Consider the following 26713-nt stretch of genomic DNA (forward strand, 5'->3'; position numbering starts at 1 on the left):
GAAAATAAAATAAAATCAATTATTAAATATTTAATATTAGACGGACACGTATTAATTGTATAAATACTTTAAAATATAATCAAATATTTTTTTATGAAATGTCATGTAATTATAGAAAAAATAAATAGTTATACGTAATCACAATTTTATGATAACTATCCCATTTATTATTTTTGGAAATGTTGAGAGGAAAAATACTTTACAAATATAGTAAAAACTTGTAAATATCGAACCACTTTGAATTTATATTTAGATTGCTAAAACTACTATGATTTAACAAATTGTCATTAGGGTTGTGTCTGACATACAAAGAAAGATAGTAATAATACGTCTTAACCCTACTATGAGTAACTTAAATTACGTTCAAAAATAGGAGCGAGTGGGGAATTCAGATGGTTAAGAATCTCAAACCCTAGAAATTATTATTTCTTGAAATGACTAAGTATTTTTTAATGATTATAAATAATATTGAGAATCTATACATATAACGTTTGAAAATAAAAAAGGATAATAAAGTAATTAAGGGTATATATAACTGTTTAAAAATAATTAATTTCTTGTAATTATAAAAACGATGAATGAATAGGAACATAATTTTTTTTTCTTACAATAGTGACAAAAATAAAGAAATGCAGGGAATATTTCTGTAATCTTATATTAAGGATAAAAGACTAATCTTGTAAAAGACAATTTTTTTTCACTTGATTAATTATTGTTAAATTAACCACTTATTAAGATTAGCCTCAACCTTAATCTACAATCTGCTTTGAATCTGGGAATTGGATCTATCAGGAAATCTTAGACATTCCCATTCTTCATCATTCACATTGCCAAAGTATTGATCCACCATTTCTTCACTAACCAGCTCTATTTTTGAAGGCTTCCACTGATAAACATATCACAAAACACCAAAATCAATGAGCTTTTAAAAAAATATATTTACCCTAATATATCCACAGAACCAGAACATAATAATATATTATCTCTTACCTTGGGTATATCACCTTTATCAAACATCTTTACTCTTGAACCCTAGGCACGATTTTAGTAAACAAGGGAGGGATTGTTAGTCATATAAAATTAGAAAAAAAATATTTGACATATATTTCTTACAATATTTTGACACATAACACGTGTCACTTTTTTTACCGATTCCTTGTTTATTTGTTAGTGTATTGATGTATTTTAAATTAAATGAAAAAATATCGTATGTTGTGTGAAAATATTAAAAAAAATGTATTAATATATTAATGTCCTTAAAATTAATTTCTTCATTAATGCATTATTAATATTTTTTTTGTAAGGAGAAAAATGAGTAAATAATAATAATAATGAAAAGCCAAATGAAAAAAAATGCATTCAAATTATCATACCGTAAGGATTAGCAAAAAGGAAAAAGATAGAGTAGGAAAAAAAATATTCAATGAAATTTATATATATGTATATATATTTGAAGGAGGAACTTTATTGCTAAAATATTTACCTCATATAAATCGATGCCAAAACTTTTTCTTGCCAAGTGACAGAAAATGTTATAATCTCTATAAAGGCATTGATCAAGGTTTTCTACCCTTCCTTTCCTGATCTGAAATGCATCAAATCATTGTTTAAATTAGTAAATATTTAGACATATATTTATTTGTACAACATTGAATTCAGTTACTATAATTTCGATTTTTATCTTTAATTGGTGTGAAATGTGAATGAAATAGGAGTCATCCAAGCAATTCAAAAGAATTAAACTTTTATAATTAACTTAATTAAATATATTAGATAATTTTCCTTAAGTATATTGAGGCCTAACTCCTTTAACATCTTTCTACTTAATATATCCATTTACAAATAAAACAATTATGTGATAGAAAACTTAGTGTGATCTTTTAAAAATGGACGTAAAGTAAGTTTTTCAAAAAAGATTCCCATAAAAAGAGTAAAAGTAGTAACATTTATTAATATTAGAAAACATCATTAATTAAAAAAGGACAAACAAATAATTATGTCAAAGCTAAAATTAATCAATAATGGGATATATGTATAATTGAATCTTTTTTTCTCTACTATACTTACTGATTTTAGAAATATCTTGAGGCTAGTAGGACAAGACGTATGCATGTAGTTTAATGCATTTTTTATCCATTCTTCAGCTCCATTTTCTAATTCAAGTTCCTATAAATTATGAACATATACGAGTCAAAATGTTATATACTTATTCTTCAATATATAATGAATACAAAATGTACATATCTAAATACTTACCAAGGATTGAATTATTTCTTCCACCGTCCCTTTCGAGAAACATTTGTTTATAGTCTCTAATCTTTTTTATTTTATGACAAGAATATTAATGTGTCAATTCTCATAAAACACAAAATCTCAAGACAACAACCATAATTTTTCTGATTTACCTCCTAAGAGGACTGTCTTCTTCCACATTTGGTTTGTCTGTGAACTTTTGTAGTAGTGCAGTGATTGTTGAAACATTTGGAGAATTAACAACTTGTAAACCATTTTCCAATGGCTTCAGCTTCTATTGCAAGAAGAAAAAAAAACGAATTTTGGATTGTGTTTCTTAAACATTCAACATAAAATCACAGTGTAACAGTAGATTACATCAGTACTAGTTTATGGAAATATCACATTAGTTAAGCTAAATGTAATATATATATATATATATATATATATATATATTATAGAAAATGAGTTTTTAAACCTAATTCAATCGCATAAAATCGATTTGGAAGATGAGATTTGCACCTCACTTATATATTATAATTTGGCTTTATCTCAAATGGAATTTCCAAGAATAAATTACACCAGTTTTTAACTTAATGAAGGTGATATATGTTGTTTTTTTTCTAAATGAACAAAATGTTCCCATAGCATGCAGAATATAAATTCTACCATTGAAGGCACAAAGTGTGTGGCTAAACCACATGCTACTATTTCTGTTCCACCCAAACGTGCTCCACTCAACCCTAGATATTCCCCTGCATATTGCAAATTAATATCAATGCAAAAAAAAACAAACATGAAAATATTGTTACACATTTATGCAGCTTACCAAAATAGCCAGGAAGTCTAGAAAGGAAGTAACTGGCTCCTACATCTGGAGAAAGTCCTATAGATGCCTCTGGCATTGCAAAAACCTACAAATAATCGATCATGGAAAGTAAATGATTTAGTAGATCACAAGGAGGGACATAAATATACCTTTTTTCATTGTTAAGCCTTATCAAATCAGAAATAAACCAACATTACATGAATTTTACCTGATAAAAAATGTAACATGTTAAAGGAAAAAGGAATAAACAAATATTTAGTTACAAATTATTTGGATAATTGAAATAGTTTTGATTTGGTGTTCTAAATCTAATTTTGGGGAGAGAGGAAGATATGCATACAGCTTTTTCAGTCACAACCCTGAACCTCATATGCATAGATAGACCTGCTCCTCCTCCTATCATTACTCCATTGATCAAAGAGACCTAACTTGCAACCGTTGATACAAAACCATTCAAATGGATGATAAAAACATGAGATATGGAAGAATAAATACATGGTTTGAGACTTAACCAACTTACCATAGGCTTTTTATAGGTTGCTATCAAATGGTTCAAAGTAAGTTGTTTCTTGTAAAAGCTAGCAGCATAGGTCCAGTGCCCTGGTTTAGCAACCGAAATAACGAACAAAATATGTTATAACAGAAATCCTAATAGTAAATCCATTAACGAGGAAATTGAAAGTTAGTGTTGGAATTTTTGATATCATGCAGTGTAAGGGAATTTTGGTGTTGGACAAGTTCTACCTGTTATTGAACATGTAAGCGCTGATTCTATATCACCACCAGCACAAAAAGCTTTTCCATTACCCTAATTAACACAAAAAATGAAATGATAAACTACTTATGGAATAAACCCAAACAAGAATTTTATTAATCTTCCTCTCCTTCTTTACCTTTAATATCACAAGTTTGACTGAAGGGTCATTCTCATACAACCCTAAATTCCTTTTTATTTGAACTATCTGCAAAACAACAAAAGCCATATACTGTCATTCTCCTACAACATAAAACTGTGTTTCTTTTCTCTTCTTTTTTTGTATTTGTATGTTATTGCAAAACTGTGTGGCTCTGAAAAGGGAACATTGTTGAAATACGTTTGAGTGCAAAAAGCCCCTTTCATTTTCGATATTTCATCACTTTGTAATTTTGTTCTTCAGTGTTTATTAACCTTCTCAGGATTAAACTACAAAGCACAGGTAGGGGAAAGGATACGATTTTGTGAGCCACAAATAGCCATGGAACAACTACTTAAACCAGTATATGGGATGAAGGTAAGGAAATCATTATTTATGTCTGTATCGGATATAGCGTATACCGAATGGTTATTAATTGTTAACCATTCGGTCACCACCACAACAATGGTCAACCAGACCACCATCCACTGCATTAACTAAAGTCAACCAGTTCGAATAGTTTTTGGGTCGGCGTTTAAATTATTGGGCCAAGGGTCCAGCAGAAGATAAAATATCTGATTGAAGATCTGATTAAGTTTAAGTTATTATAATCAAAGGAATAATCAAGAATATCTGATTGGAGATTTGATTAAAGATATTGATAAGCGGTTAATATATTGATAAAGCTGAGTAACTAACCATATCTCTAGGTAAGGTTGTTTTTATTTGGCTTATGAAACATTCAACTAAGACTCCACTACATTCTACTTACATTCTACTCACAATCAACTCATACTCTCAAATGCTCAAAAAGTGATAATCATTCACTACGTATTCAATTAAGAGCCAAAGCTCTTCAATTACACGCCTAACTTGGGCGTCGGAGCACCTTTTGCAGGTATCTCCCCCTCCAGTCCATACTGAAAGGCAACCGAGTAGTCCATACTGAAAGGCAAATGAGCGGTCCAGACGGAAGGCAAACGAGCGGCTTCAACAATCCATATGCTCACAAGTAAGGAAGACACGTCAGAAGAGGTACATTTCTCGATACTATTTAAGAAAATACATTTTCTATAATAAACAATAGTCTCTATTTCAACCAAGTCTTTTTGAACTCAGGTTTACGTTCAACAGGAACAAGAATACTTTACTATTATAAGTAGATTTAACTTTTATTTTATAAATTAATTTTTAGGATTGAATTAGTCTTCAAATTCAATATTTTTTATCCCTATGATGTAATTTTAAAAAAATTACATAAATCAATCAATTTTAACTTTTTTAAATATATGAATAAGTATGTTTGTATAAGACAACTTCATTTTAAAAAAATCACTACATGAAATATGGTAATTATCTACATCAGTAGATAATAAAAAAAATATTGTAGGTAATTTGATGTTATTTAGAAATTCTATTTAGTAGGTATTAAATTTGTAGGTAATTTTATCTATGAAAAATATTTTTCAAGATTGAATTAGTTTTAATGTTTAATCTTTTATCATTAAAAAAAAATTACTAAAATAAACCAATTTAAAATTTCCTTAAGTATATATGGATAACTCACTAGTAAAAAAAGCGCTTTTTAACGCGCCATATATACCTCGGTTTTACTAAAACCGAAACATATAAAAATGCGGTGGTATTTTCATAAATATTGAGTAGTTATATGCCTCGGTTGTATATTAACCGATGCATATAAATTTTACTGTCTCGAGTAAAAGACGAACCGAGGTAATTCCCTGTGACTGAAAGGCTTTAGGCACCGGTTTAAATTTGACCGAGGTAATATTCTGAAATTAGACACCGGTTTAAATTTAACCGAGGCAATACCCTAGGTTAAAACACGAATTTCTCTCTCGCACTCTGCACTCTCGCCCTCTGCCTCTGCCCTCTCACCCTCTCGCCCTCTTCCCTCTCGCCCTCTTCCCTCTCCCCCTCTCGCCTCTCGCCTCTCGCCTCTCGCCTCTCGCTTCTCGCCCTCTCGCCCTCTCGCCTCTCGCCTCTCGCCTCTCGCCTCTCGCCTCTCGCCTCTCGCCTCTCGCCTCTCGCCTCTCGCCCTCTCGCCCTCTCGCCCTCTCGCCTCTCCCCCTCTCGCCCTCTCGCCCTCTCCCCTCTCGCCCTCTCGCCCTCTCCCCTCTCGCCCTCTCGCCCTCACCCCTCTCGGCCTCTCGCCTCCAGTTTCTCTTCTCCACCAAACCCCAACCTCAGGGCACGCCGCAAGCCGCGTTCATCCCTTGCCGCAAGTCGCCGTTCATCGTCACGGTAAGCCTTCTGCCCTCAAACATTCATAGATCTAAACCCTCCGTTAGGGTTTCTTCTCCTTTTCACCATTTCCCTTCGATTCCACCGATTAAAACCTTGTTTGCAGAGGCATGCGGGACAGAAGCCGGTGAAGGCTTCGTCGGGGTGGCGGGGCAGGAGGTGGAGGGACGGCGGGCCACGCCGCTGGGGGAAGAATAGAGAAACTTGTCTTTCTGTTTCACCATGTGCGAAGAGGAAAAAATTTGGCTTCTCTGACTTTCTGTTTCATCCATCTCTGAGTTTCTTCTGCTGTAATATTGCTTCTGAGAATGTAATTCTACTGCATTGCATCTGTAGAGAGAATTTTGACATTATGTTGTAATATTGTGTCTTTTTTGATTATGTTATGAAATTCTTGATTGTTTTAGATTTTTGAACTGTAATGGGAAGAAAATAGAATGAATGAATCAAGTTTGGCGTCACTGAACGAATGAATTTTGTTATCTGACTTCTTTCATTTGTAACGTTTTTAACGTTTTCAATCTGGGATATGGGATTCTGGGGTATTCTGGGGTTTGAAAATAGAATGAAAAAAAAATCCTACTACCTCGGTTTAGGTTCTAACCGAGGCCGTAGAGACCGAAAAAATAACCCGGTTTAGAACCGAGGCATAAGGGTTATCACTTTTTGCCTCGCCTGAATATGCCTCGGTTCAAAAACCGATGCCTATCAGTGAAATTAACCGGTGTCGTATCGTTTTCCTGTACTAGTGACTTGTGTTTGTATGACACAACTTCATTAAAAAAAGAATTACTATAAAAAATATGGTTATTATCTACAACATAATATATAGGTGGTGAGAAATTTTGGTCAGTAATTTGATGTTATTTATGAATTATCTACTAAGTTTATTTTGTAGGTAATAAAATCATTGGTAATTTTATCTATAAAAAATTATTTTTTAAGATTGAATTAGTCTTGAAATTCAATTTTTTATAGCAATATAATGTAATTTTAAAAAAATTACATAAATAAACCAATTTAAATTTTTTGCAACATATGTGGATAAGTTGTGGTTGTATTACACAATTTCGTTGTAAAACAATTACTAAAAAAATATAGTTATTATGTACGTCAAAAATTTGTAAGTAATGAAAAATTTTGAAGGTAATTTGATGATACCTACAAAGCCTATTTCATAGACAATAAGCTTGTAGGTAATTTTATCTATGAAAATGTACGTTCATTAGTAACTTATTCATTATCTACGAAATTAAGACAAAAAATTTACATGAATGATACGACTTCAATTTTTTTAAATAAACTTTTGATGACTTTGTACTACTTTTTTCGTTTTGTTATTTGTATTTTGAATTGAAGTCATTTAGGAGTTAAATATAATATGATTTTAACTGAAGTGTGTTCGAGTTGGCACAACTTCAATAAAATTGATCTGAATTGAAGTCATATATTATTAACATGATTTCAATGTAATTTTATGTGAACTAAAGTCGTGGATAGGTGTTACGCCTTCAATTATTTTTATATTACACTAAATTTGTGTCATTCTCGTACAAGTTCAATTCAAATTTAAATAAAAAAGTAAAAGAATAAATAAAGTCGTGTATGATTTCAAGTTTGTCGTGTTATACTTGTATAACTTTTTCACATTATCCAAGCTTGATTTATCATATGCATAATAACTTTTTAAAATTTGTACATTTTCATGATTTATTTGTTTAAAATTGCACTGTAGTGAAAAATCCTTAAGATTTAATTTTTGACATGTTATCAAAATCCAGTCCCACTTTTGAAAAGTCACATATTTAATCTTTATACGTAAATTCACAAATCTTATAGTTTGTAAAAGGATAAAACACTCAAATGTTCTTAGTATGCTAGCATATAATCTAGGCTTAAGCCTATGACCATATCCTTTATGTCTAGAAAATCGTTACCAAAGTGTTTCTTAAAGTATAAGTCACACCTTTTTTTACATATCACATTTTGTAGCTATTGTCTAAAGTAATAAATACAGTAATATTTTTATTTATTTTTTAGGCTTAATTTCTTACTTGATCTATATTTAGAATTTTTTTTTTCTGTTTAGTACCTACTTTTAAAAGTGTTTATATTTTGTCTTAAAATAGTATAAATTGTATGAATCACGTTTCTTGGATTAAATTGTCATAAAGGAAATTAACTACATGGTGACAGTGACTATAAAATATGTATTTTTTCTTTTCTCTCTTCTACTTTTATTAAATAGAAAAAGAAAATCTTAAAATACAGATACAAGTAAGCAATTAAACCTATTTTTTATTGTTACTATAATATATATATATATATATATATATATATATATATATATATATATATATATATATATATATATATATATATATATATATATATATATATATATATATATATATATATATATATATATATATATATATATAAAGTTTAGGACTTTCATCTTTATTGAGAATTATCCACCATCCTTCCAGCTATCAGTTACGTCAAACCTAATAGATATAATTCAAGTTTTACTTTTACGTGTAATAAAACAACTTCTGTTATTTCTGTTATTGTATTGTGTGTTTGTATATAAATCATACGTCATTGTAATAATACACAGTCGAGTTATCTTTCTTCATTTTACGGTCTTTGTTACTTCTCTTTAAGAGTAAAACTCTTCCTTAACTTCTGCTGCTTCTAGTTTCAATAGTGGTATCTAGAGTCAGGATGCAGAAACCTGGGGCGTGCACGTTTTGATTCATCTTTCACGGGGCGGTGGTTGAGAAGGGTGGTTGAAGTGTTTGAGGAGAAGCAAGAAGATCGTTCTTGGGCGAGGAAGAAAAGGTGTCATGGCGGATATCCCTGCTGCAAGTTTCCCTGTTCTCACAAGCAATTGGAATAGGTGGAATGTACAGATGAAAGTTTTGTTTCGTTATCAAGGCATTAGTACTGTTGTGGAAGGAATGGGGTGTGAGGTTGATCATGGTGATGACACGGAGGAGAAGAACGCCGAGTTTAAGAAGAAAGATGACAAAGCCTTGTTCATTATCCACCAATGCGTGGATGATATGCACTTTGAGAAAATACAAAGTGCGGCTACGGCGAGAGAAACTTGGACAATCCTGGTGCGCTATCATGCTGGTGGGGAGAAAATAAAGAAAGTTAGACTTCAAACGTTAAGGAGACAATATGAGCTTCTTCAGATGGAGGAAAATGATAAGGTTAGTGAGTATTTTAACAAGGTTTTGACACTTACTAATCAAATGAAGAGCTGCGGAGAGTTTATCAGCGACTTAATGATAGTAGAAAAGATAATGCGATCTTTACCTCAACGGTTTGACTACAATGTTGTTGCGATAGAGGAATCCAGAGGTCTTGAGACGTTGAAGATAGAAGAACTGCAAAGTTCTTCAGAGGCACATGAAATGCGATTGTTGGAAAGAAATCCTGCCAAGCATGACGAGCAAGCGTTGAAGGTGAAGCATGTCAGGAACGAAGAGAAAAAGAAGTTTAAGAAGTGGGGAAAAGGAAAGTGGAGGAAAGAAAGTAGCAGTGGAGGAAAGAAAGTAGCAGTGCAGATACAAATGAACCAGATGAAAGATCTGATTCATCAGAGAAGAAACACTTCAAGAAGAGCTCAAAGAAGAGAGATAAAAGAAACATCGAGTGTTTCAATTGTCATAAACTTGGGCATTTTGCATCTGAGTGTTTCTAAGGAAAAGGGAAGCAAAAGAAGTTTCCAAGCAAGGAGAAAGAGGCTCGCATTACGCAGGAAGAATCGGATACAGAACTACTAACCTTAATGGTTATGACAACTACTAAATGTGTGAAACTAGTGAACAAGAACTGGTATCTAGATTCAGGTTGCTCAAATCACATGACGTGCAATAGAGGATGGCTGGTGAATTTTGATGGCACAAAGAAAAGCAAAGTCAACTTCGCAGACGACAACACACTAATCGTGGATGGCATAGGTGATGTGATCATCATCAGGAAGAATGGTGCATAGGCGATTATCTATAGCGTGCTGTTTGTACCCAATATGAAATGCAACCTTCTAAGCATCGGACAACTGGTTGAGAGGGGATATACAGTGATCATGGGAAATCATGATCAAATTGAGTTGTATGACAGAAACAGAAGGACAATCTTGACCAGCAAGATTTCGAAGAATAGGATGTTTCAGATATGTCTTGATGCAGTGGAGAACTTGCAGTGTTTGTCTGTTGTGAAGAATGAAGAGAGCTGGATGTGGCATTTGCATTTCGGCCACTTAAATTTCAGAGATCTGCAGAAACTCGAAGAAAATACCATGGTGTTAGGTATGCCATGCATTTCTCTACCACTAGATGCATGCAAATCTTGTCTAGTAGGCAAGCAACCAAGGAAATGCTTTCGATCAAAGATAACGATGAGATCGAAAAAGTGTCTGGATGTAGTGCACTCAGATATTTACGGTCCGCTTGAGGTACCATCGTTGGCAGGAAACAAATATTTCGTTGCTTTCGTGGATGAGTTCAACAGGATGATTTGGGTATATGTGATCAAGACAAAACGTGTAGCATTGGAGGTGTTTAAGAGGTACATAGCCTGCGTTGAAAGAGAGAGTGGGAAGACTCTGAAGTTTTTCAAAACTGATGGTGGAGGGGAATTTACTTCACACGCGTTTGAAGACTTCTGTCAGACCAAAGGTATAACGCATGAGGTTACTGCACCATATACGCCTTAGCATAATGGCTTGGTGGAGAGAAGGAACCGCACTATCATGAATATGGCCAGATGCCTTCTCAAGGAGAATAATTTGCCACGAAATCTTTGAGCCGAGGCTGTTTCGGCAGCTGTTTATTGATAATGCTAATTTTTACCATTATCTAAGCATCATTTTAGTAGCAAAATCAACTCCTTTATAACTTATAACTTGCTTAATCCTCCTCTTTTGTCTTGTTTTCTGAATAATTGTGTTTCGGGCTACTTTGATGTACTTTCTTCGATAATCCCTTATTTTGTAGCTAATAATGAGTTTGGAAGAGTCTCCAACAATGTATAGGGCTGAACCAACCATAAGGAACAAGCACACATGCAGAAACGCTCGTCACCAAGCGAGCGGACGCTCATCGCCCAGCGCACGAACGCTCGTCCAGTGTGGACGCCCGAGGACGCTCGCTCAGAGAAAAGTGGACGCTCGTCCAATGTGCACGCATGAGAGAACGCTCGCTCAGAGAGAATTGGACACTCGTCTGGTGTGGACTCACGAGAGGACGCTCGTCCAGCGAGAAGAGGACGCTCGCCCTGTGGATGCCCGAGAGAACTATCACCCAGCAAGGAGTGGACGCTCGTCCAGCGAGGACGCTCGTCCAGAAAGGACGCTCGTCCAGAGAATACTCTCAGCGGACGCTCGCCCAGCGAGAAGAGGACGCTCCTCTAAGGCGCTCAGTGAACGCTCGGCAGCGAGAAGTGGACGCTCGTCCACTTTCAGGATGCTCGTCCACTTTCAGCTTTTCCAGAGAGTTTCACGCCCGGGCGTGAGAATTGGGCGCCCGGGCGTGACTTTCCAGAGAGTCTCGCGCCCGGGCGCGAGACAGAGAGGGCGCTGGGCGCGATTTTTACTGATGTGGCAGACAGTGTCTATTTAACCCTAAAACGCGAAGGGGTTTGGATCTTTGGCTGCCCAAACACGATTTCTCTCAATTGGAGCTCTTGGACGCGAGCTAGGAGCTGTGGGAACAGTCCTTCTTCACCCTTGGGTCTTCTTCCTTCTTCCATTTCCACCATTGTTGTAAGCTTAAGCTCTCCATTCATGGAGAGTTAGTTTCATTATTGTTGGGGGATTGATGTAGCCACTGAACTCTTATGTAAACTACTATGTTTTGAATGAATATATGCCTCTTTCATTGATTGTTAGTGTTTAATTCCTTTTCTTAATGCTTGTTGTGAAGTTGCTACCCATTACATGATTTTAGGGTTTGTTTGATATTGGAAAATGTTGAGTAAATCTGGACTTGGATTAAACACCTAAAGGAAATAGTATCTAGGGATATACACAAGAGTGCATTGGTGAAAACTAACCTTAACAATGTCATTTCATACCATTTCTAGTCTTTTCCATTTCCAAGTGCCTTCAATACCAAAGTCCAACCTTGTAATTACTTGTGAATTTATCTTTTTGCATATATTCTTAAATGATGAGTTGTTCTTGAGTCTAGATGAGTTGTTAATCGCACAATTTTCTAGTATTACGAGTCTCTTGGGAAAACGATACCTGGTCTTACCACGGTTTATTACTTGAACGATTTGGTGCACTTGCCAAAGAGTTTAACACCATTACATGATTTTAGGGTTTGCTTGATATTGAGAAATGTTGAGTAAATCTGGACTTGGATTAAACACCTAAAGGAAATAGTATCTAGGGATAGAACTAGGACCTTTGGTTGTCTTAGATCTCAATTCTTAATGCGGAAATAATTGTTAGGTCTTCCAAGGGATTGGAGCTTAATAAGGAAGTCTAGGCTCTCTCTACCAAGGGATTGGGTTTGAGTACTTTAGTAGATTGACATTGGCATATTAATGAAGAGGAAGTGATTTTCTATACATAAGAGTGAAGTAGGTGAAATCATACCCCCAACAATTCCATTCCATATCATTTCTAATCTTTCCATTTCCATGTGTTTGAGTATCTAAGATCACTTTTATCAATTATGTTTCATGTTTACTTTAATTGCACAAAAACACAAATTATGAAGCATTCTTTAGTCTAAGTTAGTTGGAAATTATACGATTGTTTGGTGACACGAGTCTCTTGGGAAACGATATCCGGTCTTACCGGTTTTATTACTTAGAACGATTTGGTACACTTGCCAAAGTCTCAACAAGTTTTTGGCGCCGCTTCCGGGGACTCGGTGTTAATACTATACTTTTGTGTGTTTCTAACCAACTTAGGCTTTATTCTTATATTCTTTTTACTGTGAATAATTTTTTTGTTTTCTTTTATTTTTGGATAACTTGGTGCTCTAGTATTGTTGTCTCTAGTGTATGCAGGGCACAATCCGTACTAGGAGCACAACATCATCTGAACCTCTCCTTTTAGACCCTGAAGTTGAGAAAACTGCCCGTAGAAACAACAGTAGAAGGAGAAGGCAAAACAGGGCTGCTAGAGAAACTTCTCTCATTCCTGAGATTCCTGAGCAACCATTCATACCTGTTTTTGATCAGGAAGGAGAAGATATGGCCGTCAATCCAAATGGTCATGGTGATGGCCAAGCTAGACGCACCTTGGAGGACTATTCTACATTCTCAGGGCCTCTTCACTTCAACAGCATTGCTAGGCCAAGAGTTAATGCTGCCAACATGGAGATGAAGCCTACTCTCATCCATTTGGTGCAGAACAATCAGTTCCATGGCCTTTCTCATGAGAATCCATACAATCATTTGGCCACCTTCCTTGAGATATGTAATACTGTGAAGATTCATGATGTTCCTGATGAAGCTATAAGGCTGAGCCTGTTTCTATTCTCGTTGGGAGGAAACGCCAAGGTGTGGTTGAATTCTTTTCCTAAGAATAGCTTCACGGCATGGGAGGACGTGGTTGCTAAGTTCCTCAACAAATACTTCCCGTAGTCAAAAGTTAATAAAGGAAAGCAGGAAATCTCATCTTTTCAGCAAGATGGTAGTGAAACTTTGAGCCAAGCATGGGATAGGTTCAAGGGCTTACTACGAAAGACGCCCACTCATGGGTTTGATGAGCCTACCGTCCTGAATATGTTTTTGGGAGGCCTTAAATCCCAAACCAAATTAATGTTGGATGCCTCAACTGGGGGAAACATCAGATGGAAGACACCTGAAGAAGCACATGAGCTGATAGAGAATATGGCTGCTAATGACAATGAATTGCAGAATGAAAGGGCTCAACTACAATCAAAAGGTGTTCTTGAACTACAATCTCAGGACGCCTTGTTAGCTCAAAACAAAATAATGACTCAACAACTCGAAGCTCTCATGAACAAGCTCTCTCAAGCTCAACATCAAGGTTGTGAGCTATGTGGTGGAGATCATATAAATGGTCAGTGTGCCATGCAAGCCAATTTCCAAGAGGTGAATTATATGGGTAATCAAGACCGCCAAGGTAACTACAACCAAGGATGGAGACCTCACCCAAGCATGGGCCAAGGACAAGCTGGGCCATCAAACATACCACCTCAACAACAATATCAACCACATCCCTCCTTATCTGACAGGACCTCAAAGTTAGAGGACACTCTTAAGCAATTTATGCAAGTGTCCATCTCCAACCACAAGAGCACTGAAGCTTCCATTAGAAATCTGGAGATACAAGTGGGTCAACTTGCTAAGAAGCTCGAGGAGAAACCTGAAAAGAAATTTGTGGCCAACACTGAAGTTAACCCTAAGGAGGAATGTAATGTCATTACAACAAGAAGTGGAAAAGAGGTTGGGGTTGATTACAAGAAACAACTGCCAAATAAAGAAAAGAGAAGCAATAAAGATGAGATTCAAGCACAAAAGGAAATTGATCAAGAGATTGTTGGGGCAGAAGAAGAAAATAAAGGAAAAGAAAAAGAGAAAAAGCAAAAAGAGAAGGAAATTTTGAAACATCTTCCTTATCCGAAAAATCTTTCCAATAGAGAAAAAGAGAAACATTTGGATCGGTTCAAGCAAATATTCAACCAGCTTGAGATCAAAATACCCTTGACCGAAGCACTGCAACAAATTCCTGCTTATACAAAGTACATGAAGCAAATCCTCAACAAGAAAAAGAGGTATTTAGATGAGGAAACAATTGAAGTGCAGGGAAATTGTAGTGCCATCATGCAGAAGACTCTCCCTCCAAAATTTAAAGATCCGGGGAGTTTCACCATCCCGTGCACCATTGGAGACCATGATATAGGGAAGGCTCTTATTGATTTAGGGGCTAGCATCAACCTGATGCCTCTCTCTATGCTTAAAAAGATTGGTGGTCTTGAAGCCAAGCCAACAAGAATGATGCTTCAATTGGCGGATAGATATATCAAATATCCATTTGGTGTAGTTGAAGATGTGATAATAAAAATTGATAAGCTTCAATTCCCGATGGACTTTGTAGTGATGGACATGGAGGAAGATGCAGAAATACCACTCATTCTTGGAAGACCCTTCATGAAGACAGCTAAGGTTGTCATTCATATGGAAGAGGGAATATTGAAATTAAAGGACCAAGATAGAGAGATAACGTTCAATGTCTTCGAACCTGAGCAACAAAGTCGAGAAAAACAGGCTAGTCTTAAAGCCACAGATGAACTTTTATCAGTGACTAGTCTAACAGGGCAAGCTGCCAAGTTGGTCAAGAAGAGCCTTAATTGTTTCTCCCCAAAAGTGAAGGAAGAGGAAGAAGATAGGGAAGATGAAATAGTTCACCAAGGCTCTATTGTGGAAAGTGATGAACCCAAACCTGGCAAACCAGTTAAGCTCAAGAGTAGGGTCTGGGTTATTAAGACTATCAAAGCAAATGGAGTTCTCGAAATCGAGGCTCCATATTCAAGAAGAGTCAAGTTGGTGACAAGAAAGCTGCTTAGAACATGTTGGTGTCATGAAAGGAAGAAGCACACCAACATCAAAAACCAAACTTAAGTGCTTCATTTGTCAAGTTAATGACGTTAAACAAGCGCTTACTGGGAGGCAACCCAGCTTTCTAACTCTTCTTATGTGTGATTTTGTTATTGGAGTGTGTTATGATTGTTTGAATTTGGATTGTTATGTTTTAAGTGCAATTTGGTTGTTTTGGAAAATGTGATGATGATTCGGAGTAGTAGGGTGTGACTAGTTGCATTGATGTTATTGTTGAGTTCTGTTGTGAAAGTGTAATTATGAATTGTTTTGATAGATATACTGTGATTTATTGTGAAATTATGTGTTTTGAATCGGTTAAGTGTGTTGTGGGTGTAAAAATCTGATTTTGAATTGTGTGGTTATGTGTACTGCCTATTGCATTCATGTTTTAGATTGGGTCAATTGATTGTCTTCAAGGGTGCATTCTTGGTTTTCTCAATAAGGAGAAACATGAGCATTTAGTTGAGTATGTTTGAATGCATGACATTTATCCAAAATCCAAGGTTTAGAAGCCAAAATGCTGCAAAATCACAAGCTGTCTGACCGCCGCTCAGCGGCACCTGCGCGGCACCTGCGCGCCATACCAGCAGAGGCCACTTTTCTCATTTTCTGATATGGCGCTCAGCTGCACTAAAATGTGCAGCCCAGCGCCAGCGACATGGCCTGATGGTTAAAAACCAGCCCCATTTTTGACTCACCTCATTATTCTTCTCTTTCCAACCCTAATTTCTCTAATTTTTTCCTTTCTCTCTCAAACCCATCACCGTTTAAACCTCCAAACCTTCCCCTACTCTCACCTTTTCTCATCTTCCACCATAATCTCTCCACTTTCCACTCACATTTCACACACTCATTTACTCCTTCCCATTGATTGTTCCCATTTCCTTCCCCACTTTCAACCCATCACCACACCCCATTTGAGAGTGCTTCCACCACGGACATAGCTTGTTCCAACCTCTGGATTTTTGCTTTTGCTATTCATTCCATCTTGTGCAACGAGGTTGATTTCATTGTTGATACTCATTCTCTAACTTGTTTGCATATTTTTAAAATTTCATGAACTAGAGAACTTAATGACCCAATGTATGATTAATGTTGTTGATTGCAATTGCATAGAATAGGGTTCATTATGTGTTCATGTTGGTTGCTGCTATAGTTCATTTTTCGTGATTGATCACGCTCCAACACATTCACAGGGCAATTCAAGCCCTCTGCCCAGTACCGCTCAGCTACGCAAGACCCGTGCAGCCCAGCGGTGACGTTGCAAGACAACTCCCTTTTTCCCTTTAGGCATTTTGATCTAGTAACAACAGAGCTTGTGGGTATCCTTAGTTGTTTCATGTTTTTGATAAGCTAGCTCTTCATGAATCACTGGTTGTGTGTTGATTTGTCAATGCCAAGTTCACTGTCACGCACCAAGGCTTGAACAACCATTGTTCGGTGCCGCTCAGCTGTGCAAGACCCGTGCAGCCCAACGCTGACGTTGCAGGGCAGCTTTCTGATTTGTTTTTGCTTTGCACTCTGGATTTGTTTAAGTTGGGCTTTCAAAGCCATCTATTCTCTATGTTCTTCCCAGTTATATGAGGTCACACTAATGGTGATGTGCTGAGTTCTTGTTCAAAAATATTTTCCCACACTAATCATGAACAACCCCTTTCATCGTGTTTATTTTTTTTTTGCAATATGGCTTCTGCATCAGGCACCAAACGTATCAAGATGACTGCTGGGCAATCTTCAAGAGCTCAAAAGAGGAAAGAAAAGTTCTACTCCAATACGTTTTTGACTAAGCAACATGAGAAACACTTTACATCGATCCAAAATAGAAGGCTGCTCATGGAACGCACTGTCAATTTAAAACCTGGAGAAGTCCTCGACTTCTTGGAGGAGTTTAGCAGAAGGAGATGGAACATTCTTGGAACCTACCCTGAACCGGCAACCATAGCCATAGTAAAGGAGTTTTACGCTAATGCACGAATCTTTTCAGAGAGTGATATTCCTTTCATGAGTTATGTCAGGGGAAAGAGAATCCCTTATGATGATGATACCATTAACTCCTTCCTTGAAACTGAATGGAACGGGGGAGACACTTTGTGTCAGTACGCCCATTTGCTAGAAGAGGTTGTTGATTATCAAGCTATTGAGAGGGCAATTTGTCGTCCAGGGGGTACATTTAGATGCAATAGACAAGGACAACCTGTGCACATTAGGAGATCTGACTTGACACCTTTGAGCAAGCTGTGGATGATGCTTATGCTCTCCAACATCTTTCCTTGCTCTCATGTTTCTGATCTTACTGTGAGTCGATCTCTCACACTGTCTTGCATCCTTACCAGAAAGACAATCAATTTGGGCAGTCTCATTTCAAAAGAAATACATCAGTGTGCCCATACAGCGGGTCCTAAAGCTCCCCTTGGACATCCCTCTCTTGTTACTCACCTATGTCAACTGGCAGGGGTTGATGTCTCCACCCCACCTTTTGAACGACCACGTAAAACTATTGACTTTTCTTTCTATATGCAGTATTGCATTCCTGATGATGATGGTCCGGTTGCACCACCTCCACCACTACCAGCACGCCATCGTGCTCGACCACCTACTGAGACTCAGTTCGACTTACTTCCCTATCTGACATCCCTTCATAGGGGCCAGCTTGCCACTTCTCGGATGCTTCGTGAACTTACCAATGCCATGCCTACGCTGAACATGATGTCCGCTGCTGAGTTTGATGAGTATGTTGCTTGGCCTGGAGACCAGTCTCATTCTATTGGGGGAGGTGGAGTAGCAGCTGATGATGATACTGATGAAGATGAGCAAGAAGAAGAGGATGATGATTCTGAAGAGAGTGATGACAGCACTTCATGAGATTGAGCGGGAAGCTTCTCTACTTTTAACATGACCTTTTATTTGTATTTCTATTGTAGTGCTTTCTAGTCTCACTTTTAAAATGTGTTGAAATTTAGTTCTTAGTTTAGGATTGAATGAACATTTTGTCCTTTTTAGTTTGTGTGAAGATGTTTAAGTTATCTGGCTTGGTAGACTGTGCTGAACCATGATATTTATGCTTGAATATGAAATGATTCTTGAGATGGTTCAAGTTAGTTCAAATTGTGGTTGCTTTATTCATGAAAATTATGAGAATGCTCTATGTTTAATTGCGATGAATAATTATGGCAGTTGCTTCATGATGTTGTGGAACCTTGAGTTAACCTTGTGAGATGTTGTGCCTTATATTTTTCTTGTAAATGCTATCATGTTAGATCACAATTGACTTTGCCTGAGTTTCTCTGAATTGAATCATTTGCTTGCTTGTTGGACATGATCAAGGTCATCTTACTCTTCTACCTCTTTTACATGTTCTGAGCCAAATAAGCCAATACTAACCCCTTCAACCTTAATGAAAGATGTCTTCCCTCTTTGAACCTCAAGTCTATTGAAAATTCCTTGATTTCCCTACCTTGAGCTTAATAGAGCAATCATTTGTACTACAGGAGAATGGTTTAAGTTTGGGGGAGTTTGTTCAGTATGGGTGTATTGAGAAAAATAGAAAAGTAAGGAAAAAGAAGAAAGAAGAAGAAGAGGAAGAAAAATAAATTCATTGAAAAAGAATTGGGAAATAAGTTGAGAAGTGGTTTATCCAATTGTGAAGCAAAGAGAGAGACTAATGTTATATCATGAAGTAAATTGTTTTATCTCTTAAGCTCAAGGTGCTTTGTCATCCAGAAAAACCATGTTTCTTTCTTAGCCCAACCACAATACAAGCCAATCAAAGTCCTTGTGATGCTAACTTGCTTGTGAATGTGTTTAATTTGGTTGAAACGAAAGGCAAAGTTGATGTGTGTGATATTGTGATAGTACAGTGAGAGATACACATCCTTATACACCAGAGCATTAAAGTGAAACACTATCTTGAGTGAGGATTGGTTCTACATAATTCAGTAAAGCATTCTGCCATGATTGTTGATCTCTTATAAACTGTGGCATTTGATTGATTCAATGTATTGTGAGCACCACAGTGGAAGACTAATTTGTTACACATTTCCAGTTGTTTCAAGTTAAGCAAGTATTGTGAATTCGGTTGTGCTTTGGAAAATTGTGTTGTGTTAAAGACATATACCTTTTGCTTGAGGACAAGCAAGGTTCTAAGTTTGGGGGTATTTGATAATGCTAATTTTTACCATTATCTAAGCATCATTTTAGTAGCAAAATCAACTCCTTTATAACTTATAACTTGCTTAATCCTCCTCTTTTGTCTTGTTTTCTGAATAATTGTGTTTTGGGCTACTTTGATGTACTTTCTTCGATAATCCCTTATTTTGTAGCTAATAATGAGTTTGGAAGAGTCTCCAACAATGTATAGGGCTGAACCAACCATAAGGAACAAGCACACATGCAGAAACGCTCGTCACCAAGCGAGCGGACGCTCGTCGCCCAGCGCACGAACGCTCGTCCAGTGTGGACGCCCGAGGACGCTCGCTCAGAGAAAAGTGGACGCTCGTCCAATGTGCACGCATGAGAGAACGCTCGCTCAGAGAGAATTGGACACTCGTCTGGTGTGGACTCACGAGAGGACGCTCGCCTTGTGGATGCCCGAGAGAACTATCACCCAGCAAGGAGTGGACGCTCGTCCAGCGAGGACGCTCGTCCAGAAAGGACGCTCGTCCAGAGAATACTCTCAGCGGACGCTCGCCCAGCGAGAAGAGGACGCTCCTCTAAGGCGCTCAGTGAACGCTCGGCAGCGAGAAGTGGACGCTCGTCCACTTTCAGGATGCTCGTCCACTTTCAGCTTTTCCAGAGAGTTTCACGCCCGGGCGTGAGAATTGGGCGCCCGGGCGTGACTTTCCAGAGAGTCTCGCGCCCGGGCGCGAGACAGAGAGGGCGCTGGGCGCGATTTTTACTGATGTGGCAGACAGTGTCTATTTAACCCTAAAACGCGAAGGGGTTTGGATCTTTGGCTGCCCAAACACGATTTCTCTCAATTGGAGCTCTTGGACGCGAGCTAGGAGCTGTGGGAACAGTCCTTCTTCACCCTTGGGTCTTCTTCCTTCTTCCATTTCCACCATTGTTGTAAGCTTGAGCTCTCCATTCATGGAGAGTTAGTTTCATTATTGTTGGGGGATTGATGTAGCCACTGAACTCTTATGTAAACTACTATGTTTTGAATGAATATATGCCTCTTTCATTGATTGTTAGTGTTTAATTCCTTTTCTTAATGCTTGTTGTGAAGTTGCTACCCATTACATGATTTTAGGGTTTGCTTGATATTGGGAAATGTTGAGTAAATCTGGACTTGGATTAAACACCTAAAGGAAATAGTATCTAGGGATAGAACTAGGACCTTTGGTTGTCTTAGATCTCAATTCTTAATGCGGAAATAATTGTTAGGTCTTCCAAGGGATTGAAGCTTAATAAGGAAGTCTAGGCTCTCTCTACCAAGGGATTGGGTTTGAGTACTTTAGTAGATTGACATTGGCATATTAATGAAGAGGAAGTGATTTTCTATACATGAGAGTGAAGTAGGTGAAATCATACCCCCAACAATTCCATTCCATATCATTTCTAATTTTTTCATTTCCAAGTGTTTGAGTATCTAAGATCACTTTTATCAATTATGTTTCATGTTTACTTTAATTGCACAAAAACACAAATTATGAAGCATTCTTTAGTCTAAGTTAGTTGGAAATTATACGATTGTTTGGTGACACGAGTCTCTTGGGAAACGATATCCGGTCTTACCGGTTTTATTACTTAGAACGATTTGGTACACTTGCCAAAGTCTCAACATTTATCTACTCAACAGGTGTCCCACTAAGTGCATTGAAGGAAGAGTTCCATTGGAAGTTTGGACAGGAGCAAAGCCATCCGTAAAGCACTTAAAAGTCTTTGGTTCACTAGCTTTCGTTCATATCGCGGATCAGAAGCGAACCAAGTTGGAAGATAAGAGCGAGCCGATGGTGTTCGTGGGGTATCATGCTACTGGGGCACACAAGTTATATGATCCGATGAAACAAAAGATGATCATCAGTAGAGACGTGATTGTGCTGGAGAAGGAATCCTGGGATTGGGATCACATGCATGCAAGTCCGAAGAAGACGCTGGTGTGTGGGATTACTGATGAGTCGTTATTTCTTGAATTATATTTAGTTTATTGCACTTAAATAAACCAAGGAATTATGTTTAATTGTCTATTATTTCCCCGTTTTCTGAATTCTTCTTAATTTGGTCGGAAATTCGTAATTGTGTTAATTTGGGTTTTCTGAGCTGATTAAGTGCATTTCTGGTTGCAGGAAAGTTGTGGAAACATCATCTAGAGCATTGGGATATGGCGTGACACACTCAAAGGCTCAACATTTAGTCATTTAGATTCTAATTAAAATTGTAATTTCGTTTTCTAGAAGCCCTTAATTAGAATTAGGTGTTTTGGACCCTTTTAGGGGCAATTTTGTAAAAAGACCCATTTGTAGGACATGTGCCTTTTTGATTAGGGTTTTTAATTGATTATGGACCCCATTTGGAGGAGAAACTCTCGGCATTTTAGAGAGCCTTAGCCAACCACACAAAAAGACTCTTACACACTTCATTTTTTTGACGTTTTTGAGCTTTTCTCTCTTAGGGTTTCTTGTATGAACACTCTTATGGAGAGCTTGACTTGGGTGTCTCATTTTTGGCCATTTCAATAAGCAAGATGCAGATTTTCATCTTCTCTTAATTTACTCTTGGTTGTCTTAGCTTATTGGTGGTGAAAAACTATTCATTTCCACTTCCATTTGCTTGTTCTTGATGCTTGAAGTTTGAGTTTTGGAGCTTGTCTTTGCATTTCCATGGTGGATGTTGGGTTTGAGTAACTTTATATTTCGTTTTCCTCTCCCTTTGCTGCTGTTCCTCTCGGTTTTTATCTCATTCTATATGGTTGGATGATAAAAATGAAGTTCTATGTAGTTTTAGGTTGAAGAGAGCTTAAGATGATGTGTGGGTGTTGTGGGTTTAACTCTTTTCTTGCATTTTTCGGTTTTGATGCTTGAGACAAGGTTGGGATCAGAAGTTGGTGATGTTATGGAGGCTGGACAGAACTGGAATTAATGGTCTAAGTATTATTTTCGTTTTTGCAAAGAAACTTGAAGAAATGGTAGTGTTAAAGATGGGTTGATGAGTAGAAGTTTGGGTTTATTGTTCTTGTGTTCATTTGCAACTTTAACTTTGGTTTCTTGAAGTTGTTCTCTGTATGGAAGAGTGGAAGAAAGCTTTTGGATGCATAATTCTTGAAGAAAAACCGTTTGGAGTTTGTAGGAGAGAGGAAATTGCTTCATTTAATTTTTACCACTTTTGGACCAACACAAAAGATGCTTGTTTTGACCCAAGGAATGTTTCCACTTTGAGATTTGGCCTTTGCTTGTTCCAGCCGTGAATTGCAATGAGAAATGGAGGTTTTTAGAGTTTGTTTTCATTTGATTTAGCTTACTTGGCACATTGGTAGGAGCACCCATGGTATCTTCCATTTGCACATTGGTCTTTGAAGCATTCTTTGGCATTTCCACTTGGTGGTTCACGTAAATTGTGTGCTTTGGTGTATAAAATCATTTCTTTGCTGCATGGAAGGAGAGAGGGGACGGTCTTGGAGAGTGTGGAAGGCACATGCTTAATTTCTTGAAAAATGGTGCACATGGGAGAAGAAGTCAACACATTTTGTGGCTTATTTAAGGTGAAATTGAAGTTTGACTTGGGTGCATGATGACTCACGGCCATGTGTTCTTTCTTTGGCCAATTGGACTTTTAAATTCATTTGTTAATTGCCATTATGACAAGTAATTTGTTAGGATTAAATTAGGCTTGTTGGTTTCTTTGGTTTTTAATTAATTTAATTAATAGGTTGAGTTTATGTGTTTGAGTTAGTGTTGCATTTAATTATTTTTAACTGTGTTTGTTAATCAGTTTGTAACAGTGTTTGATGTTTGAATGTTATCTAAGGCTTTTAATAGTCCTAGTTTAATAACCATGCTAGCTTAAATTAGTTTGTTTGCATCTGTGTCTTTATTAAGTTCTTTAACTTTTGCAAAACCTTTTCAAACCCCCCCTAATGTGTTCGACCTATTACCTGAACCACAATTGGTCCTTGAGAGACGACCTAGGAGGTACTTCCTAGCACTATACTGCATTCTTTTATGCAATCAACTTTTGTGGGAGGTGCGACCCTTTCAACAATTACTGATGATCTCGAGCAGGAAAGGGCTGAGTTCATTCCTAACAGTAACATTGAGTTAGAGGTTGCATCTCAAAGATCAACGAGACAAACGGTGAAGCCATCTAGATTCTCTGATTTTGAAGTATATTCTGATGCAGCGATTGATGAAGAAGGAAGTTTGATTCACATAGCTCTGATGGCTGGAGCAGAGCCTATAGATATGGATGACGCGTTGAAGCAATCACTGTGGAGAAATGCCATGATAGAGGAGCTCCGTTTAATCGAGAAAAACAACACGTGGAAGCTAGTAGACCTTTCACCTGGAAAGCGAAGCATTAGTGTTAAGTGGGTGTTCAAGAAGAAGCTAAACCCAGATGGTACCGTGTCCAAATACAAAGCGCGACTCGTGGCCAAAGGCTTTCTGTAGAGAAAAGGAGTCGACTTTGACGAAGTGTTCGCACCTGTAGCGAGGCTTGAAACCATACGTTTGGTTGTTGCGATTGCATGTGCAAGAAGATGACCGATCTTTCAGTTGGATTTTAAATTTGCATTTTTGCACGGGACGCTAGAAGAAGAGGTCTACGTTCAACAACCTCCTGGTTTCAGAGAGAGAGATAAGGAGGAGAAGGTGTTCAAACTGTAGAAAGCGCTTTATGGTCTAAGACAGACACCCAGGGCCTGGAATAAGAAGATTAATCGTCCTTGAGTCTTCACGGGTTTGAGAAATGCATAGTGGAACATGGAGTCTACGTGAAGAAGAGTTCAGAGGGTAGCTTGATAATTGTTTGTTTGTATGTCGATGATCTTCTGGTGACAGGATCGAGGTTGGAAGATATAGACGAGTTTAAGGAGATGATGAAAAACGATTTTGAGATGACAGACCTAGGAGAACTAAGCTATTTCCTGGGAATGGAGTTCACTCGTTCAGCAAGAGGAATTGTTATGCATCAGCGGAAATACATAAAGGAGCTGCTGGAAAGGTTTAAGATGCAGCAATGCAATGCTGCCAGAAGTCCTTTGGAAATGAATGTGAAGTTGAGAAAAGATGAAGTTGAAGAGGAGGTGAATGAAACGAGATTCAAGCAGATTGTGGGATCCTTGCGGTTTCTGTGTAATAGCAGACCAGACTTGGCATTTTGTGTAGGTCTGGTTAGTAGGTTTATGTGCCAACCTAAGAAGAGTCATATGAACTCTGCTAAACGTATCCTGCGATATATCAAAGGCACATGAAACTATGGAATATTGTTTCCTTATGGGAGTCAGGAGAGCGATCTAGAAATCACAGGATTTTGTGATTCAGATTACGGGGGTGATACTGTGGAGAGGAAAAGCACCTCAGAATATATCTATTTCGTGAATAGAACACCAATCTCATGGTCCTCTAAAAAGCAGTCAGTTGTTGCACTATCGAGCTGCAAAGTGGAGTATATTGCAGGGAGTTATGTTGCTTGCCAAGTAATTTGGCTCAAGGAGTTGCTTGCTGAATTAAAGATGGTAATGGAGAATCCGGTGAAATTGAAAATGGACAATACGTCTACTATAAATCTAGCCAAAAATCCGATAAGTCATGGGAGAAACAAACCTATAGAAGTGAAGTATCACTTCTTAAAGGATATGGTGAATAAGAGAAATATTGAGCTAATTTACTGCAGAACAGCAGAGCAATGAGTAGATTTATTCACTAAGGCCCTAGCATTAGACAAATTTTAAGCTATGCGAAAGGAGATTGAAGTTGTCTCTTGCTGACTTGAATTAAGGGAGAGTAATAGATATAATTCAAGTTTTATTTTTACGTGTAATAAAACAACTTCTGTTATTTCTGTTATTGTACTGTGTGTTTGTATATAAACCATACGTCACTGTAATAATACACAGTCGAGTTATCTTTCTTCATTTCTGCTAAGAGTAAACTCTTCCTTAACTTCTGCTGCTTCTAGTTTCAATAAAACCTTCCTATAACTTTAAATTTGATAAATTTAAGACTTCGAAGAATTAGCTTTATGAACTTACCATTTCATGGTTAAGGCTGTTCAACTTCCGAGGTCTGTTTAGTATAACTAACTTCACAGAAGAACTTCCTGAGAAAAGTACCTATAAAGAAGGTTGATCATGCAAGAATAGAAGAGACAACTTAGTCTGATAAATGATATAAAATTTAATATAAAAGTACAACATAAATTTGAAGGTTGATCATGTTGAAGCGACATTACTATAAAAATAAAAAGGATTTTGAATAGAATAAGAAGAAAAAACCTGGTTTTGTTCCCTGTCAAAATTGACTCTGGGAGCCATTGATATTAAATTTTCAATAAGAGTTTTGGAAAGGTAGCACAAAAGTTAAGATCAACGCAGCTATATTTATAAACCTTAAGATATATACATAAATTTATATTTTCAGTCCCTAAGGATAAGGTTTTGATAGGAAAAGGAACTGTTCACAATGTCCTATCAACTCACCGGTGTCACTCCTAAGTGTGGTGAAAGTTATTGTATTTAAAAAAATGTTTGTGGTTTCTTTCACTCATATAATAAATAAAAATTATTAAATTAAAAATAATATAAAATAGTTTTTGCATGAATTAAAATTATTTATTTAAAAAAATTATTTAATAATTAAAAAATTAATAATAATTGTTATTCAATTATTTTGTAAAAAAAAAAATAATAATAGTAATTTTTAAAGATGAGGTAATCATATATTTATCGTCAAATAAAAAATCC

At 36.9% G+C, this 26713-nt stretch overlaps 1 protein-coding gene across 1 annotated transcript; it reads right to left on the reverse strand.

Annotated features, from left to right (window-relative positions):
- Positions 1 to 623: 623 nt before the first annotated feature.
- On the reverse strand, positions 624 to 26323 carry LOC108345279 (probable 3-hydroxyisobutyryl-CoA hydrolase 3). Its single transcript, XM_017583868.2, has 14 exons — positions 26246 to 26323; positions 26003 to 26083; positions 3955 to 4023; positions 3806 to 3869; positions 3582 to 3661; positions 3402 to 3485; positions 3062 to 3146; positions 2902 to 2987; positions 2406 to 2527; positions 2257 to 2317; positions 2068 to 2166; positions 1484 to 1585; positions 991 to 1032; positions 624 to 886 (listed from the first exon to the last, which is right to left on the reverse strand). The coding sequence occupies exons 1-14, from the start codon at positions 26282 to 26284 to the stop codon at positions 755 to 757; spliced, it is 1146 nt and encodes a 381-aa protein (XP_017439357.1). The 5' UTR covers positions 26285 to 26323; the 3' UTR covers positions 624 to 754.
- Positions 26324 to 26713: the final 390 nt, after the last annotated feature.

The sequence above is a fragment of the Vigna angularis genome, chromosome 8, assembly GCF_016808095.1.
Source record: "Vigna angularis cultivar LongXiaoDou No.4 chromosome 8, ASM1680809v1, whole genome shotgun sequence".
NCBI classification, from domain to species: domain Eukaryota; kingdom Viridiplantae; phylum Streptophyta; class Magnoliopsida; order Fabales; family Fabaceae; genus Vigna; species Vigna angularis.